General features: G+C 45.5%; 1 protein-coding gene across 1 annotated transcript; it reads right to left on the bottom strand.

Moving 5' to 3' along the window:
* Positions 1–4792: 4792 nt before the first annotated feature.
* On the bottom strand, positions 4793–17068 carry LOC105892486 (pyruvate kinase PKM-like). Its single transcript, XM_012818751.2, has 11 exons — positions 16987–17068; positions 16096–16261; positions 15520–15611; positions 12515–12646; positions 11666–11852; positions 10401–10671; positions 9928–10078; positions 9474–9626; positions 7135–7301; positions 5787–5968; positions 4793–5313 (listed from the first exon to the last, which is right to left on the bottom strand). The coding sequence occupies exons 2-11, from the start codon at positions 16238–16240 to the stop codon at positions 5207–5209; spliced, it is 1587 nt and encodes a 528-aa protein (XP_012674205.2). The 5' UTR covers positions 16241–16261; positions 16987–17068; the 3' UTR covers positions 4793–5206.
* Between the last annotated feature and the right edge of the window lie 1369 nt (positions 17069–18437).

Below are 18437 nucleotides of genomic sequence, written 5' to 3'. Positions count from 1 at the left end.
ATTTCACACCCAAATGCCAAAGTTGTTACAGTCTATGTAAACAATAGTAATAATAATTCAATAACAACTGCAATTGTAATTAAAAGTGTCACTATCCGATATCATTTTCCTAATGCACATATTGTACAATACTGAACTGTATATTTATCAGGACACTTGGAGGCAAATGAAGACGGCTGCGATTATTTATTTTAACTATGTTCAACCCAAGCAAACTGTTTCCTATAATGTGTATTGTTAAGTCCTTGCCAACTGTATATTTCCACAGTTTTTCCCTGTGTTGTTTTCTATCTTTAATGGCCTCCAGTGCCGGTGCAGAATCCTTTTCATCTTGTGGGAGCAAACAGGGTTGGGCGGGTGAGACGGGGCCCCTCTCTCTCAAAGGTAATATCTTTACCAAGCTATGCAGTTTTCCTTTCAGATACACCTTTGTTTGTTTTGCCTTTTCCCCCCAAATCCATACTGTGCCATTGTGGAATCTGAATTACAGACGACTCCGAAATCCCTCTCTCTCTCTCGTGTCACATTGATTTGTTTCCTGACGGCGTTTGTGATCTCACAGCACATGATGATGCCACCCCACTGCCACACAAAGTCACCTCAGGTTACGGCAGTGCAGATGAAGACCCTGACTAGGGCTCTGTTACTAAGGTTACGGCAGTGCAAACAAAGGCCAAGGACTAGGGCTCTGTTACTGAGGTTACGGCAGTAGAGATGAAGGCCCAGGACTAGGGCTCTGTTACTGAGGTTACGGCAGTGTAAACAAAGGCCAAGGACTAGGGCTCTGTTACTGAGGTTACGGCAGTAGAGATGAAGGCCCAGGACTAGGGCTCTGTTACTGAGGTTACGGCAGTGTAAACGAAGGCCAAGGACTAGGGCTCTGTTACTAAGGTTACGGCAGTGGAGATGAAGGCCCTGACTAGGGCTCTGTTACTGAGGTTACGGCAGTGGAGATGAAGGCCCAGGACTAGGGCTCTGTTACTGTGGTTACGGCAGTGCAGATGAAGGCCCAGGTCTAGGGCTCTGTTACTGAGGTTACGGCAGTGCAGACGAAGGCCAAGGACTAGGGCTCTGTTACTAAGGTTACGGCAGTGCAGATGAAGGCCCAGGTCTAGGGCTCTGTTACTGAGGTTACGGCAGTGCAAACGAAGGCCAAGGACTAGGGCTCTGTTACTAAGGTTACGGCAGTGGAGATGAAGTCCCAGGACTAGGGCTCTGTTACTGAGGTTACGGCAGTGCAAGCGAAGGCCAAGGACTAGGGCTCTGTTACTAAGGTTACGGCAGTGGAGATGAAGTCCCAGGACTAGGGCTCTGTTACTGAGGTTACGGCAGTGCAAACGAAGGCCAAGGACTAGGGCTCTGTTACTAAGGTTACGGCAGTGGAGATGAAGTCCCAGGACTAGGGCTCTGTTACTGAGGTTACGGCAGTGCAGATGAAGGCCAAGGACTGTAACGCTGGCATACGGCCCTGACTAGGGCACTATTACTCATTGGATGGGTTCAGGTGTTCAGGTGGAGACTTGTAGCCAGCGACTCAACTCTTACTAGGGCCTCTGTGTGTTCACCTGTAATGTTACAGAGAAAAAAAATAACAAGGTCATTGTGCTAGAACCTAGCTGTTAACAGTCACACACACACACACACACACGCTATATTTTATCCTCATCTATGTAATTTCAGAGAATTTTAAATTAGAGCAGAACCCATGGAAGGGTGCAGTGCAGAATCTCTGCAGGGTTTGCATTTGAACCGGAGGAAGTAAACAAACAAACAACAACAAGGTGTTGTTCTTTTCAGGATTGGCTGTTATGCTCCTAATAGCTTAGTCGCTCCTCTTTCTCTCACTCTGTCTGTTTCTTTCTCTATTTCTCTCCTTCCCCCTCTCCCTCTCTTGCTCCTCTTTCTCTCTCTCCTGCTCGGCCCTGAGACAGATTGAGCCAGGCTGGAAGGTGGTGTCCTTGAGAATCCAGCCCCTGCAGTGGCAGTCAGTCGCCATGCCCTGGGTGTGTGTGTGTGTTTATGTGTGTGTGTATGTGCATGTGTTTGTGTGTGTGTTTGCATGTGTGTGTATGTGCATGCATGTGTGTGCATGTATGTGTGCGTGTGTGTGTATGTGCATGCATGTGAGTGTATGTGCAAGAGTTCATGTGTGTGTGTGTTCATATGTGTGTGTGAGTGTGTGTATGTGCATGCATGTGCATGTGTTCATGTGTGTGTGTGTTCATATGTGTGTGTGTGTGTGTTCATATGTGTGTGTGTGTGTATGTGCATGCATGTGCATGTGTTCGTGTGTGTGTGTGTGTGTGTGTGTGTGTGTGTGTGTGTGTTCATATCTGTGTGTGTGTGTGTTCATATGTGTGTGTGTGTGTGTGTTCATATCGTGTGTGTGTGTGTGTGTTCATATGTGTGTGTGTGTGCTGGTCTGTCAGATTCAGGCTCTCCCTGATGTAGGTCCTGAGGCAGATAGCATCACCCACTTCCTCCACTCCGTGCTGGATCAATCCCTCGCTAGGCAACAGTGCTGGCGCCTTCCTCCCCCACCCGACCACGCATCTCTCTGCCACCTAGCATACCTGACGCCGTTAGCTTGCATATCTGATACTGTTAGCTAGCATACCTGACGCCGTTAGCTTGCATATCTGATACTGTTAGCTAGCATACCAGACGCTGTTAGCTTGCATATCTGATACTGTTAGCTAGCATACCTGACACCGTTAGCTTGCATATCTGATACTGTTAGCTAGCATACCTGACGCCGTTAGCTAGCATATCTGATGCTGTTAGCTAGCATATCTGATGCTGTTAGCTAGCATGCCTGACGTTGTTAGCTAGCATGCCTGACGTCGTTAGCTAGCATACCTGACACCATCTGACACCATCAGCAGTCTCCACACACACACACACACACACACACACACACACACACACACACACACACACACACACAGCATTGCTTCAGCTAGCCACTGGTTGCTTATAGCACTAAGACACGTCACTCCCACACACACACACACACACACACTGTCTGTGCAGGTTAGAAGGATCTGTCTTGTCTGCAGGACACTGTGAGGTGATGTGAATTTTAATGTGAAATGAAAACGGCGCAGTCACACACACTCTCACATACACTCTTACACACTAACTCACTCACACACTCTCTCACACTCAGTCTTACACACTCCCTCTCTGACTCACACACACTCTCTCTCACACACACCCACTCTCTCTCACACACACCCACTCTCTCTCACACACACCCCCTCTCTCTCACACACACCCACTCTCCCACACACACTCTCTCTCTCTCACACACACTCTCTCTCTCTCTCACACACACTCTCTCTCTCACACACACACACTCTCTCTCTCTCTCACACACCCCCTCTCTCTCACACACACCCCCCCCTCTCTCTCTCACATACACTCTCTCTCTCTCACACACTCCCCCTCTCTCACACACATCCTCTCTCAGTGTGAGTGAATCTGAGCCTCTGGTGGCGACTAGAGGATGGGTGTCTGACTATCACAGTGAGCCTGTGAACTGCTCTGGATGGACAGCAGAACTGAGATAAGAGGAGATTAACATGCATGTCAAGCACCTCGCATGTGCCCCACAGCCAAGGAAGTGTGTTACACACAGATTACCTTTTTGGTGTACAAGACGTCCTCTTCTCCCACAAATACACACCCACTCGTTCACTCACTCCACACTCAGACACACACAAACAGGAACACACTCAGACACACACACACACAGGAACACACTCAGATACACACACACAGGAACACACTCAGACACACACAGGAACACATTCAGACACACACACACAGGAACACACTCAGACACACACACACACAGGAACACACTCAGGGCGAGGAACAAGCAGCCATCACTCAGACACACACACACACACACACTCAGACTCACACACACACACACACACACACACACACTCAGACACACACACTCAGACTCACACACACAGGGACACACTCAGGGCGAGGAACAAGCAGCCATCACTCAGCTATCTGCCCTCACATTTACATACTGCCATCTAGTGGCTGATGTGTCTGCGCAGTCAGACAAACACCTGATGACAAACTGAGAGAGATGCATACATACAGGTATGACTATAGGCTGGGGAAAGTGCAAGGTGCAAATGCCGTATTCAGAGGGAGATGGTCAAGATGTAAGGAGTAGATCTGATGCTCGTAGAAAACCAGGATATTTCAGAGGAAGGTCTCTTTTCAGCTGACTGAGTCTTTCTTCTTGTGTGTGTCTATGTGTGTGGTGTGTGTGAGTGTATGTGTGTGTGGGTGTGTGTGAGTGTATGTGTGTGGTGTGTGTGTGTATGTGTGGAGTGTGCGAGTGTATGTGTGTGGTGTGTGTTAGTGTATGTGCAGTGTCTTAATTCTGCTATTATTATTTGTGGTTTATTTCTACACATTGTGCAGTGATCAAATTCAAGTAATTTACATCACACTTAAATCTATTGTGAAGATTTACCTATTACGCACTGAGTGACTGCCAAGAGTGCGGTCCCCCTTTCATAGTGTTCTCATTTGGGCCGTGTGGACAGACCCCCGTCTACTTCTGCACTTACTGTGAGGATCAATCTCCTGGGCAGATGCATGCGCTGAGAATGGGAGTGGAACTGGGTGACATTCAGCTGACCTAGGCCTCAGGCCTCGGCCTCCCAGCACTTCCTCACAGCACCAGCAGGTGTCACTGTCTCACTGCCACTGAGAGAGAGGCAATGTCGGGGGAAACATGGGAAGAAGAAGAAACTGATTGCTGCTGAAAGTGGTCATATCTTTAATAGGTGGAAGCCAAGTAGGTACAAGTTCTCAGTCTCATTGTGGCAGTCAAGTGAAGCCTGCATAAGGATATTTGTGTGTGTGTGTGTGTGTGTGGGGTGGTTGTGAGTGTGTGTGTGTGTGTGTGTGAGTGTATGAGTGAAAATACACAGCAGAGCGTCACAGATCTCTACATCCATACAGGGATCACTCTCCACCTCTCACAGACCCAAACTCCTTATCACGCTTCAAGATACCAGACGATGACTGTGAGGTGGTCACCAGGTGATTTGGTAACACTAAGTTCTTTTCATTTCCTTGTGTTTCTGTTCTATGGTGGGAGGTAGGGGGACGTGGTTTCTTCTTATGGGGGGGTTGGGGGGGGGTGGTGGCATCACGTAGGTGGCGCTCAAGGCACCAGAACAACACGCATGGTGTTGGTGTAGCCGGAGCCTGGACGCCAGCCGGTGACACAGATCAACACATCCCCAGACTTGAAGAATTTGCGGTGTTTTCCTGAGGAGAGAAAGAGGGTTTTTAAATGTCCTACTACTCTCACTACTGGTCTCACTGTCAGAGTGTCTCTCGACCCACACACACCTCATCAGCTTGCAGAGTTAGTGTCTCTATTACTATCAGTACACACACATTGAAGGAAAGAAAATCCTGTTTCCTAGTGGGCATAAGCAGTACCTCCAGGAGTACATCACAGATGAGGAGGCACTATTTTGAGTGTTTGTCCGAGAGAATATATACATGTGTGTGTGGGGTGTGTGTGTGTGTGTGTGTATGTGTGTGTGTGGGGGGGTGTCAGGGATGGGGACTCTTTGTTGATCTTCAGTAGATCTGTTAGTGTTACCAAGAGATAACTTTTAGCCACAGGTGTAGTATTAGAGACGCACATTTCTTGACGTCTACGTACCTTAGTTCTAAAACATTATGCAGTTACGAGCTCACTGACATATCAGACTGGAAAGACTGACGCTTACCCATCTCCAGGGCGAAGTTGACCCTCTGGTCGACGTCCTCGGCCCAGACATCGTGGGCGGGCTTGGTGTAAAGGATGGGGTAGATTCCCCGGTACAGGTGGGCCTGGCGAGCGGCCATTTCGCAACGGGTCACGGCCAGGATGGGTGCGCGGGGCCTGTACCTGGCCAGCATGTGAGCAGACCTGTGGAGGAACAGGAGGAGGGAGTCAGTGAGAGGAGTGAGAGGTCAGACCCACCTGAGCTAAAGGAGTGAGAGGTCAGACCCACCTGAGCTAAAAGAGGGAGGAGTCAGACACCTAGTACCTAGTTCCATAGGGAGGTAACATGAACAAACTAATGCAGCATCAGGTTGACAAGCTCTGCCAAACTTTGTATCACAGCAACCACCAGACATACATCTCTTATTACTTGATTCTTTAGAAACCTATATGTGTATTCATACACAATTAAAATGACATAATCAATACTTCTTTAATGAGACTGTAAACTACGACAAACCAAGCAAAAGGCCACTTCTGCTCTCAAGTACAGTTGCATTGCATTCTGGGGCCTGCAGTCTTTACCATCTCTCGTTGAGATTGACATGTACGTGTGGGAATGCACAATAGGGGCAGTGGCCGACAGGACCACACACACATTCACAGCTGTCCCTCGCGAGGAGCCCATATGACGGGTACAGTTTCAGCACAGACATCGAGTCAGAAAGACCCTTCTCTGGTGCAAGGCCGGTCGTTTCAGAGACAGCTGTCTGTTTCATGACAACAAGTAACTGTCCAAGGGCTCTTTTTATGAATGAGAAGACGCACAGGTACATATATGTTCAATGTGTGTGTTTGTGTATGTGTATGTGTGTCTATTGTATGAAATATATTAACAGGTGTGTGTGTGTGTGTGTGTGTGTGTGTGTGTGTGTGTGTGTGAAGCCCTGGGGTGGACGCCTGAAGAGTTAAAAATAACTTAGTGAATGTCAGGGTTCAGGACTGGAAAGGTCGCCATGGAAGCTCTGGCATTTAGGTTGCCATGGCACTCCATTAGAATGGGTGTGTATGTGTATGTGTATGTGTATGTGTATGTGTATGTGTATGCATGCGTGTGTATGTGTATGAGTATGTGTATGTGTGTATATGTGTGTGTGTGTGTGTGTGTGTGTGTGTGTGTAACTATATGTGTGTGTATGTGTATGTGTATGTGTGTGTGTGTATATGTGTATGTGTATATGTGTGTGTGTGTATATGTGTGTGTGTGTGTATGTGTAACTATATGTGTGTGTATGTGTATGTGTGTGTGTGTGTGTGTGTGTGTGTGTATATGTGTATGTGTGTGTGTGTATATGTGTGTGCTCTCTGACCTGCCGGATTTGGTGAGGACAATGATGGCGTTGGCGCAGCACTTGAAGGAGGCCTCTACGGCGCCGATGGCAACGGTCTCGGTGGGGTCGCGGGTCAGGTGAGTGACACGGCGCATCTCCTCGAACAGCTGCCGGTGGTACGTAGCGGCCTCGGCCTCACGGGCGATCTGCACCACAGGGAGAGAGAGAGCCATGCACTCATGAGTATAGTATATACTTAGTAGGCTACATGTATTATACAGTATAATTGAAGTATAGTATATCTTCAGTAGGCTGTACTGTAGTGCTGTACTGTAGACCTGTACTCTTAGCAAGGTATATTTGAACGTTGAAAAATATACTACAGAATCTAACAAAACACACAAATACAACTTTCTTGGTTCTTCATTCTTCAGTTCCTTTAGTGACTAGCAGGAGTTTTATTTAGGGGAAATCAAGTGTTGTTCCTGTGAACATGTGTACCAACTGACGCCCAACAGTCGAAGCCAAAGCCGTGGTAATGGACCTTTAGTTATTAGCCATGCCTGATGTGCAGTGTGAAGGGTGACGGGTCCTCCGCCATGCCACAGACATGCAGGCCACAGACTAGCAGACCCTGCGGGGACACCTTTGATTGGTTGATAACATATAACAAATAGTAAAACACACACACACAAAATGAGTAGCCATAGTATATTCATATAATAAAGGGGTTGCACAGAGTTCTTGAGTATTCGAGTAATCACGAATATATATATCGGTATATCGGTAAATCATGTGATGCTAGTGTAAGAAATGTAAACGGGTCCATTTCTAAATCTTGTTTATTGTTACTATTTCCCATGTGTTTTGTTAGAGGTCATAGAAGTATATATCTGTCCACCGGTGGATTTTGCCCGGCACCCCACTGGTGGTGTGTGCCACATCTGGTCCGCTCTCGGACCAACATCATCTTTAGTGTAACTGGGCGTGGATATCAAGAAAATAATATAAAATGTTAGCATGTTTTCTGAAATGTCTAAAACCTATCCTTGGCCTAGTCTACTTAAAATATCATATCAGCGGAACCCTCCCGGAGTAGCGTACGCCAGTTTTTCAGGAAACAATTAGGCCGACACCATTTCTAAAATTATGTAGACCTCTTGTTAATTTTATTTCAATTAGGATTTTATGAAATTGGCACTAAAAGGGCAAATATAACTTTTTCATCACGTAACTTTTGCAAATGACCAGTACAGGCCTCAACCACGTCCTCTGGGAAAACAAGCTTTTCCTAGAGGTACGAAAATGTTCTGTGTTTCTAGTACCACTAAGGGTGCAGACCGATAACCTAACTATCAAAGTAGCACAGCGATCAAGTATCATCACCAAAGAGCATTCAATCCAGTGTGGCTAAGCATGCTTCTGACAAACTCAGATCTCTGGTGTGTGTCAATACTGATGTAGCACTCCCATGCTAGGGGATCTCTGGTGTGTGTCAATACTGATGTAGCACTCCCATGCTAGCAGCATCTCAAAGCACGTTGAGGGATTAGGGAGGATGAAGAGGCTCCATTTCTGCCTTGACAGGTTGGTAGTCATGCTAACTAGCCAGCTAGCTAACAGCCTCTTCAGCAAGTTAATGAGCCGCACAGCTCTGTACCCGCTGACTTCAGTTAACCTCACTTCCTAAACCTCACTTCTTAAACCTCACTTCCCATACCTCACTTCCTAAACCTCACTTCCTATACCTCACTTCCTAAACCTCACTTCCTATACCTCACTTCTTAAACCTCACTTCGTAAGCCTCACCTCCTAAACCTCACTTCCTAAACCTCACTTCCTAAACCTCACTTCGTAGACCTCGCTTCCTAAACCTCGCTTCCTAAACCTCAGCGTAAGAAGTATAGCGATCAACCTAGCATGCTAGCAGTGAGGCTAAAATACATGAGTGCTAAAATGACATCAACTGCCAGCACCAGCTGTCTCTAAATGGTTACATAACATATGTTCATGGTTTAAGACATTCAGTTCACATATAAATGCAGAAGCTGAGCTGAAGAGGCCCAGAATCAGTGTGGCGAAAGCAGGCTGTGTATGAATGTATGTATGAATGTTGTCCATGACTAGAGACTAGAGTACAGGCCCAGCATCAGTGTGCCATATGCAGTGAATGCACACACACACACGCATGCACACACACACTCACGCACACAAACACACACACACGCACACAAACACACACACACACACACACACACACGTACGCACACACACTCAACAGCACACACACACACGTGCACACGCACGCACACCCACATACACAAACACAACAGCACACACACGCAGATGCACACGCACGCACGCACACCCACACACACCTGGTGCTGCATGCGCACACACTCCAGAGGGTAATCTCCCTTGGCCGTCTCTCCACTCAGCATGACGCAGTCGGCTCCATCCAGAATGGCGTTGGCCACGTCGCTGCTCTCTGCACGGGTGGGACGGGGCTTCTTAATCATGCTCTCCAACATCTGCCAAACAGAGTAGATAACTCAAACACTTACACACAACAAGGTCAAGCAAGGTCACCGACCTGGCCATGGTCACGCTTTTAGGCTATGTCGTCATGACCCAACCACAGATCGCAATATGCTTTCTTAGTCTTTCTTAGTCAAGGGCTAGACTATCTCTGTGGGTTATCTCGACCATGAACCAACTTCACTGCTAGGCTATCTTGATAGGCTATGTCAGTCATAACCACAACCACAGTGCTCTCTCGAATATAATATGTTTATTATAAACCAACCACACCAATAGGTGGCACTAACTCACCTGTGTAGCACAGATGATGGGCTTGCCCATTCTGTTGGATTGGCTAATCATCATCTTCTGAGCCAGGAACACCTTCTCTGTGGGGATCTCGATACCCATGTCACCACGGGCAACCATGATGCCATCACTGGCCTCCAGAATCTCAGCGAATCTGTGCAAACATGGTGTGCGAAAAGTGCAAGCATGGTCACAGCAAAGTTTGATCCATCATCGAACCTGCCATAAATGTTTGGGGCTGAGTTGAATCAGCACACTATATACTGTGGGCAGAAATACTCCATCAAAGTGGTAAATTAAGATTCAGCCAATCAGGAAAATTATTCACCCATCAATCATGTATCCAAGCCAATGCAGAAGTTTTGCAAGGGGGAGGGACTCTGTGGACTAGGCTTTAGGGAGAGGGTGCATTTATTTAACTGCTGAGTTTTAAGATGGATAACTCCCGCACCTTTATTTGCTCAGGGGAAACCAACCTGCGGCAGCCCTCGTGGTTCTCCAGTTTGCTGATAATCTTGATGTCCTTGCCCTTGTCACCCAGCACCTTCCTAACGGCCTGCACGTCAGCGGCCTTGCGGATGAAGGAGGCGAACACCATGTCCACACCCTGCTCCACGCCAAACTTCAGGTCCTGCATGTCCTTCTCCGATACAGCAGGCAGGTCCACGGCGGCGCCGGGCAGGTTAACGCCCTTCTTGCTGCCCAGCATACCGCCATTTTCAATCTCACACTCCACGAAGTCACCACCTGTGGACAGGTGCAAAGGTTCAAGTCAATTTAATTCAATTAGGTTTCATTTTATTTATATAGCATGAAAGCAAAATACAATTGTCTCAAGGCGTTTACAGAGTCCAGAACGGACGGGGGTAGAAAGGGAGGGGAGAGAATCGGAAACACGGCAGGTGAATTCATACAAGTATTGGGATAAGCATGCTAGCATGCATGTGGAGAATATTCACGATACATACAAACATAAGATGGTTTATACACGATACATACAAAATTAATAGTGCATAAGATAGGGGGAGAGAGCATTTAAGTATTGTAGAACAGCTTAGTGGGTATACAGTGTGCTCATAAGGTTACTATTACAAGGGTAAGTAGAGCAATGAAACAGAAAACTATGTCAATGGTGGTAAATAGGAGTACATTTAGTCATTTAGCAGACGCTTTTATCCAAAGCGACTTACAAGGATGTATACACATTTACACTGATGGCACACTGCACATCAGGAGCAATTAGGGGTTCAGTGTCTTGCTCAAGGACGCTTCGACCGGGAATTGAACTAACAACCTTCTGATTACTAAACGACTTCTCTACCTCCTGTACCACTGTCGCCCCAGTATGTAGATGTATCATGAGCGGGTAAGAATCAATGCATGACAGTGTGGTGGGTGGGTGTGGTCGGAGCATTTCTGCAATTAGATCAGGTGGAAAGACTACAGCAGCATCCCACAGCGGAGACAGTCTAGACTAGGAGGGTGTGTGTGTGTGTGTGTGTGTGTGTGTGTGTGTGTGTGTAGATCAGGTAGAGAGACTACAGCAGCATCCCACAGCGGAGACAGTCTAGACTAGGAGGGGATGAAAGGAGACGAAGTGAGAAGGCGACTGCCGAATATGCCTATATGTACTATGGTTAATGGATATGGTGGTGAGGGACATGGAGAGGTATCCCTTTCGTGATCACCTTCACAGACCACACACTCTACAGACGCCGTAGAAGTTTAAACTTAAACTCACCGATGTTCAAAACCTTGAGAGAGATGAGGCCATCATCAATAAAGATGTGGCTCCCAGCCTGGACCACCTTGGTGATGTTCTTGTAGTCCAACCACAGGTGCTTCTCATCACAGTTCTCTATGTACTTATCGTCCAGGACGAGCTTGATGGTCTCGCCCTTCACGAGGGTAACCTCCGCTTCGCCACTCTGAGGGTCAGAGGTCAGAGGTCACAGTCAGGGCTGTCTGGTTGGATTAGTATTATGATGGAGGTGAAAGCATGCTAACCTTGCTAACTTTACTCTGATTAGTACTTTGATGGAAGTGAAAGCATGCTAACCTTGCTAACTTTACTCTGATTAGTACTTTGATGGAAGTGAAAGCATGCTAACCTTGCTAACTTTACTCTGATTGATGTGATGGTTATGATGGAGGTGACAGCATGCTGATTATGCATTATGATGAAAGCATGTTAGCAGGTGGCAGACTTCCTCTGCCAACTTTACTCAGATTGATGTGATGGTCGAGCTGAAAGCATGCTAACTTTGCTAACTTTACTCAGATTGATGTGATGGTCGAGCTGAAAGCATGCTAACTTTGCCAACTTTACTCAGATTAATGTGATGGTCGAGCTGAAAGCATGCTAACTTTGCCAACTTTACTCCGATTGATGTGATGGTAGAGCTGAAAGCATGCTAACTTTGCCAACTTTACTCAGATTGACGTGATGGTCGAGCTGAAAGCATGCTAACTTTTCTAACTTTACTCAGATTGATGTGATGGTCGACCTGAAAGCATGCTAACTTTGCCAACTTTACTCAGATTGATGTGATGGTCGAGCTGAAAGCATGCTAGCAGGCGGCACACTTACGCCCTTAATGAGTCCAGTCCTGATCTCAGGACCCTTGGTGTCCAGAGCGATGGCGACGGGTCTGTAATCAATGCTACCGGGCTTGAAGCTTGCTGCAGCTTCACGCACATTCTTGATGGTGTCAGCATGGTACTAGAAAGACAGACATGTTCATCAGCATGGTACTACAAAGACAGACATCTTCATCAACAGGTTTCAGCATGGTATTACAAAGACAGACATCTTCATTAGCATGGTACTACAAAGACATCTTCATCCAACAATATCAATTATATTGACAAATAAAACTGCAGACATACAGAATATCATTTAATACTCCTGCTGTGTTGGATTCCGAGACTCGCATGGTAGAACTATTTGAATGCTACTATACATGAACTTAAAGTGAGAGACTCGCATGGCAGACCTATTTGAATGTTACTATACAAGAACTTAAAGTGAGAGACTCGCATGGCAGACCTATTTGAATGCAACTATACATGAACTTAAAGTGAGAGACTCGCATGGCAGACCTATTTGAATGCAACTATACATGAACTTAAAGTAAGAGACTCGAATGGCAGGGCTATTTGAATGCTACTATACATGAAGTGAAACTGAGAGACTCGTGGTTGATTTCAGTGCCACACAGTCAGGATATCATGTTACAGGTTTGTCTTCAACTATAACGATTACATTACGATCCAGACTGCAGCGCATGTTTCTGACTATTGTGTCCCTGACCTTATCTTGCCCCCGGACCCTGCTAACACAGTGCCTCAGTGTGTAGCAACATGCTACGGGTGCTATGACCTTTAGGCATGGGCAGGGCTCTCAATCCCACATATCCAAGAATGAATGACCTAAAAATACACACCTTTGGCAACACACCAGGGGAGCTTTTTGTAACAAGAGAAACATGGACACAATTACAACCACACACTAAATCAAACATTAGTTATAACTATGTGAAGTCTGAAGCAAACATAGTTGTAATTTAGTTTTTGGGCTTCATAGACTACAGTTAATTTAATTTATTTAAACCTGCCACGTCCAGCCCAGCAGATCCTGCCCTTGACCTACATATAAAAATAATTCACCACAGATAGCAGTGCATTACTAAGCAGTGACACTGCATTTCAAACCCTCACTTGTAATTAAAGTTCAAAGTTCAAATGAGCGCGAGGTGGCGTTGACGCAGGTGCTGCCTTTTATGCTATTCAATTGACAGATCTGACTGATCACGGCAAGCTAGCTAGCTAGAGATCTAATTAAAAATGCAAAGATGTCAAAAGAAAGCTCTCTGGGTCTGGACACGTTTTTAAGAGTCCATGCACTGAGAAAGAGGAACAGACAACAGCTGTCAGAAAACAGCCGTCTAGGTCTGTGGCTATCATACGGATGTGAAGTTACCCTTGCTATAAGGAAATCTGATGCAATGTATTTGCATGGTCAATGCTGCAGATGCTCAGTGAGTAGACCATGCAGTCCCCACAAGTCCAGGTTTGGCTTTAATGCAACGGTTGTGCTATAATGTTATTGAGGAAATCTATGTAGCATTAAAGGAAGAAACAATGTTGCAGCTTGCCTCCGCCACCTTATTTTCTTAAAACTATCTGCTAGGCAACAGTAAACAAAACCAGGCAGCCTGCGTTCGCTAAAATGGATGACTAATAGTAGGCAAATACTCTAAAAGATCTTCAAATATGTGTAAAAATGTTTTTATGGTTGATCCACAGATCACTTTTTGCTTTGGTTATTGCGCACCTTATACCCCACCGTGTAGGCAGTGGGTTGGGGTCGCCGTGTAGGCGGGGGTCAGCATAGGCACTCTGACCGGTCTGCGATTACGCAGCCCCATACACAGTAAGCTGCGATGCTGTGAAGTGTGCTGACACCTTCCTATCATAGCATTGAGCATGTGTTCAGCTGTTTCTGCTCCAGTAGCTCTTCTGTGGGATCGAACCACAAAGGCCAGCCTTCGCTCCCAGCTTTGGGCGCCAAAGAGCCTGTCACCGGTTCATCTGTCCCTATTTGTCCACTTTTGGTACTTCACCACTGCATACCAGGAACTCCCCACAAGACATCTGTCATTTCGTCAAAGTCACTCAGATCCTTACGCTTCCCCATCAACTTCAAGAACTGACACTTCCCTGGCTGCCTAAGATATCCCATCTCTTGACAGGTGCCGTTGTGAGAAGATAATCAATGTTATTCACTTCACCTGTCAGTGGTTTTAATGTGGCGGCTGATCAGTGCCTGTATACAGTATCTACAGCACAAGATCACAGGCAAAGGTCAGGGTTCATCCTCAGTCTTAATGTGCTGAGCTAACTATCTAACCTCTATGGTGGAGTAGGGATTCGCTAACTATCTAACCTCTATGGAGCAGGGATTCGCTGACAATAGATTTATAGCCCAATGCTGTCAGACTCAACTTAAAAAGGGAATCTCTAAAAGAGATAGCTTTGGGAATTCTGATTAACCTTTTCTGAGGGTTGATGCTTAAATGCAACAGCTCAGATGAGATACAGCAGTCTATGACCTTTGAAGTTTAGATGTCTCTTTCCTAGAGTGCCTGCTTAATGACTCTAACCTGGCATATGATGTTGTCTTGATGTTATTTTAACCTCTGTATCTGCCGTATCACTTTCTAGGATGTCTATAGATTTGATGGCCTGGTCCTCTAGCATGATGCAATGCAAAGGTCACAAAGAGTCGTGACTTTTAAAGGGGAAGGGTTACTAGGCTCAGCATTGACCAGAGACAGCAGAGGCGAAGCTGCCTGAGAGGGCAGAGAAAGGCTACTGGATCATCTTTCAGGCCCTGACATTTCCACAGCGCTGCTCAGCGATGGCCCCGCTCAGAGGAATCACTCAAAGGGACCGACTCTAGTGAGAGAGAGCAGCTAACGGAGAGGTTTTAGGATATTGAGAGTGAACTGTGGTATGTTTATGAAACTGTGCTGTCTAAACTGCGTTGGGAGGCGGCATTAGAACTGCTGTAGAATCAGAACACATGCTCACCTCGTGAGTTCCGTGAGAGAAGTTCATGCGTGCAATGTTCATCCCGGTCTTGATCATTTCCCTCAGCGTTTCCACCTTGCGGGAAGCTGGCCCTGTCCAGACACACGGGAGAGATGCAGCATTGTCTTTACTTCACAGCCAACATGAAGCTTATCTCACATGAACTATGTTCTACTGATACTGATACCATAGCAGAACCAAATGGAACAGGATAGAACAGAGGAGCATAAGCACAGCTGCAAGTGGGATTTGCACGTATGACACTTTAACCTTTAACCTTTAACACCTAACCTTTAATACTTAACCTTTAACACTTAACCTTTAACACTAACCTTTAACACTTTAACTTTAACCATTATGTGCTCATGGCCAGGATAGTGTGTGTTTCTGGTAGAGCAAGGTGAGAGCACACACAGTGACTAATGACAAAAATGTCTGTCTGTCCAGCAAGTAAGTCACTCTGGATAAAAGCCTATGTTTGATGAATACATGTGAATGTAGGCTACTCATGGACACAGTAACATAACTAACCGCTACTGACCAATGAACCCAGTAATGTAACTAACTGCTACTGACCAATGGTGCAGACGATGCCTGTGTTGCGGGCCACAGCTGGCTCGGAGTCGATGTCCAGCAGACACAAGTGCTCCAGCATGTTGTCTGCCATGGCAGCGTGGAGCTGCTGGTGCTGGATGAACGTGGAGCCCATATCCTTTGCCATGATGGGAGCTGTGCCTGTGTCCTGCAGGAGGCAATATTACACACTTATTTGCAATGGATCAACTGTTTGATTGTTGTATAGAGTTAGGGAAAATATGACAATAGTTAAAAGCATTGGTCAAGTGTTTAGTGTTAGAGATGTGATGAACATATTGGGGAAATGCTTGAGCGTCTTTATTTCTGTTTTAACCATCTGTAACCCATACTTTTCGTATAAGAGAATTATTTCTACTGTGTGTTAAATCCTAAAAGCACAAGAACAAACACACATCCGCACTTGAGTTTACTGCATGACTGTGTTGACATGCTCATTTGATAAGAGGGACCCTCTTATAAGTAATTTCTATAGCGTTTTCGCTCAGTTGCCTAGCGACTCAACAGATGTTCCAATGTATTGACATTGTGTTTTTCTTTGACTAACATTAAATAAGCTACAATGACAAAGGTAATCCTGGGCAAGTTTGGCTCTTAAGTAGGCTACTGTATCACTGACACATTCAACAAAGTAGCACAACGTATTTAGCAACGACTTATTCAATCACTTATATGGAAAGGTATGCAAAATATAGCCTCGAGCAGACTATGCCATTTCCAGTTCATGTTGCAGTCAAACACGCTCGCTATATGGAATATTTAGTTATGTTAATATTTAAATCAAATATTAAATTAGTTCCCAATTGTTTTCTACGCTATAGAAATAAACAATTGACCTTAATCCAAACTTGTGGGGAGGTAGTTGTGTCTTACCTTTCGCAGATGAACGTCTGTGGCGACTTAAGCGTTTGACAGCTGTGCACCCTCTAAAGTTACTCCAAACTGACTGGAACTACTTTCTGGTGGCTGCGCATTGTAACCTTCCGTGAGGACAAGGTGCTTATAGAGACCTAAAATGAGTCTTTGAATGGCTTAAAAAAGGTTGCTTTCTGTTTTAAATGCGACAATCGTCGTAACAAAACGTATATTTATACTGTTAAAGCGTAATTTACATTCAGTCGAGGGATTATTTTTGAATGAAATTAGACAACTAGGCTACTTCGAATGAGTTGGAGTGATACAGCCTGGGTAATAACCAATCAGAAAACGAATTGGGCAGTCCAGTCCACTATGCCCAAAATAAAACTATTAGACTAGCTGCCCACCTTTAAAGTTTATTTTTCCAATTTTAACAAATTGTTTCATCTGAAGCTATTATGAACTTTTATTGACAGTACTCTTATGCGTTTATTTATTCCTCAGACTCATTCATCTCCAGTGTCTCAGAACAACTAGGCCTGTATGTTTTCCTTGGTGTGTGTACTCTCCGCATGTCGAACCCAGAAACTGCGTTATTAACACGTTGCTCTACCGGCTCCAGGAGCATTTATATGAATTCATTTTGCAGACCATTTAACCAAAGACACTTTCAGTTCAAGTGAGATACTGTCTGGTATTTTACTACTGTTTCTACCTGCTGTGGAGGACATGCAAGATTACCTTGCTGAATTAATGTTGTGCTTTCTCACATAAACTACTTGCACTCAGTAGCCTAACAATAGTTTTGTGTTCCTTCACACTGATTTTTTTTGCAAGAGAGCTAAGATATTATTGAGAAGCAAAACAAAAGCATTTCCTTGTCTGTCCTTTCTGTGGATCTGAACAGATTGGGGTGTCCATAAATAGTTCAGAGTGCAGGCGCTGCCAGACTATATCTAACCATCCGTTTCCACTGCATTTATAGCTTGGAAACCCTCAACTGAGAGAAGCCTGCCCTCCGTCATCGCAGGTTATCCCGTGTGTTTTGTCATCCTAATCTCATGGGTGGAGGAGTGTCATGCACAAATGTTGCATATGCACACAAACGTTTCTCACACTTTCTCTTTCACACATTAGATGCATTAAGAGTGAAATGCCCATGATAATGTGCGTTCCTCCAGGCCAGCTTCATGCCTGGCTTGCACACGTTCCTAATGGTTTTAGTCAGTTGGGACAGTTACAGGCAGTACAACTACTTCCATTACGAGTTTGCTGATCGGGTTGCACAAAGAAAAGTTGCAGACAGTTTCATACATCCGAATTGTGTTGTGTTTATGCAGCTTTCTAGCTTCGTTTTCACCTGTCATGCTACATTTTAGTATGAATTCGATGCAAGGCTTTGTAAATGAGTCCTCTAATACGCGGCGTACCCAAGGAAGATTCCAGGCACCCTTTCTTTGTACACC

The sequence above is a fragment of the Clupea harengus genome, chromosome 3 (genome assembly GCF_900700415.2).
Source record: "Clupea harengus chromosome 3, Ch_v2.0.2, whole genome shotgun sequence".
Classification (NCBI taxonomy): Eukaryota; Metazoa; Chordata; class Actinopteri; order Clupeiformes; family Clupeidae; genus Clupea; species Clupea harengus.
Note: the sequence above shows the minus strand (reverse complement) of the source record. Positions and strands in the feature narration are given on the sequence as shown.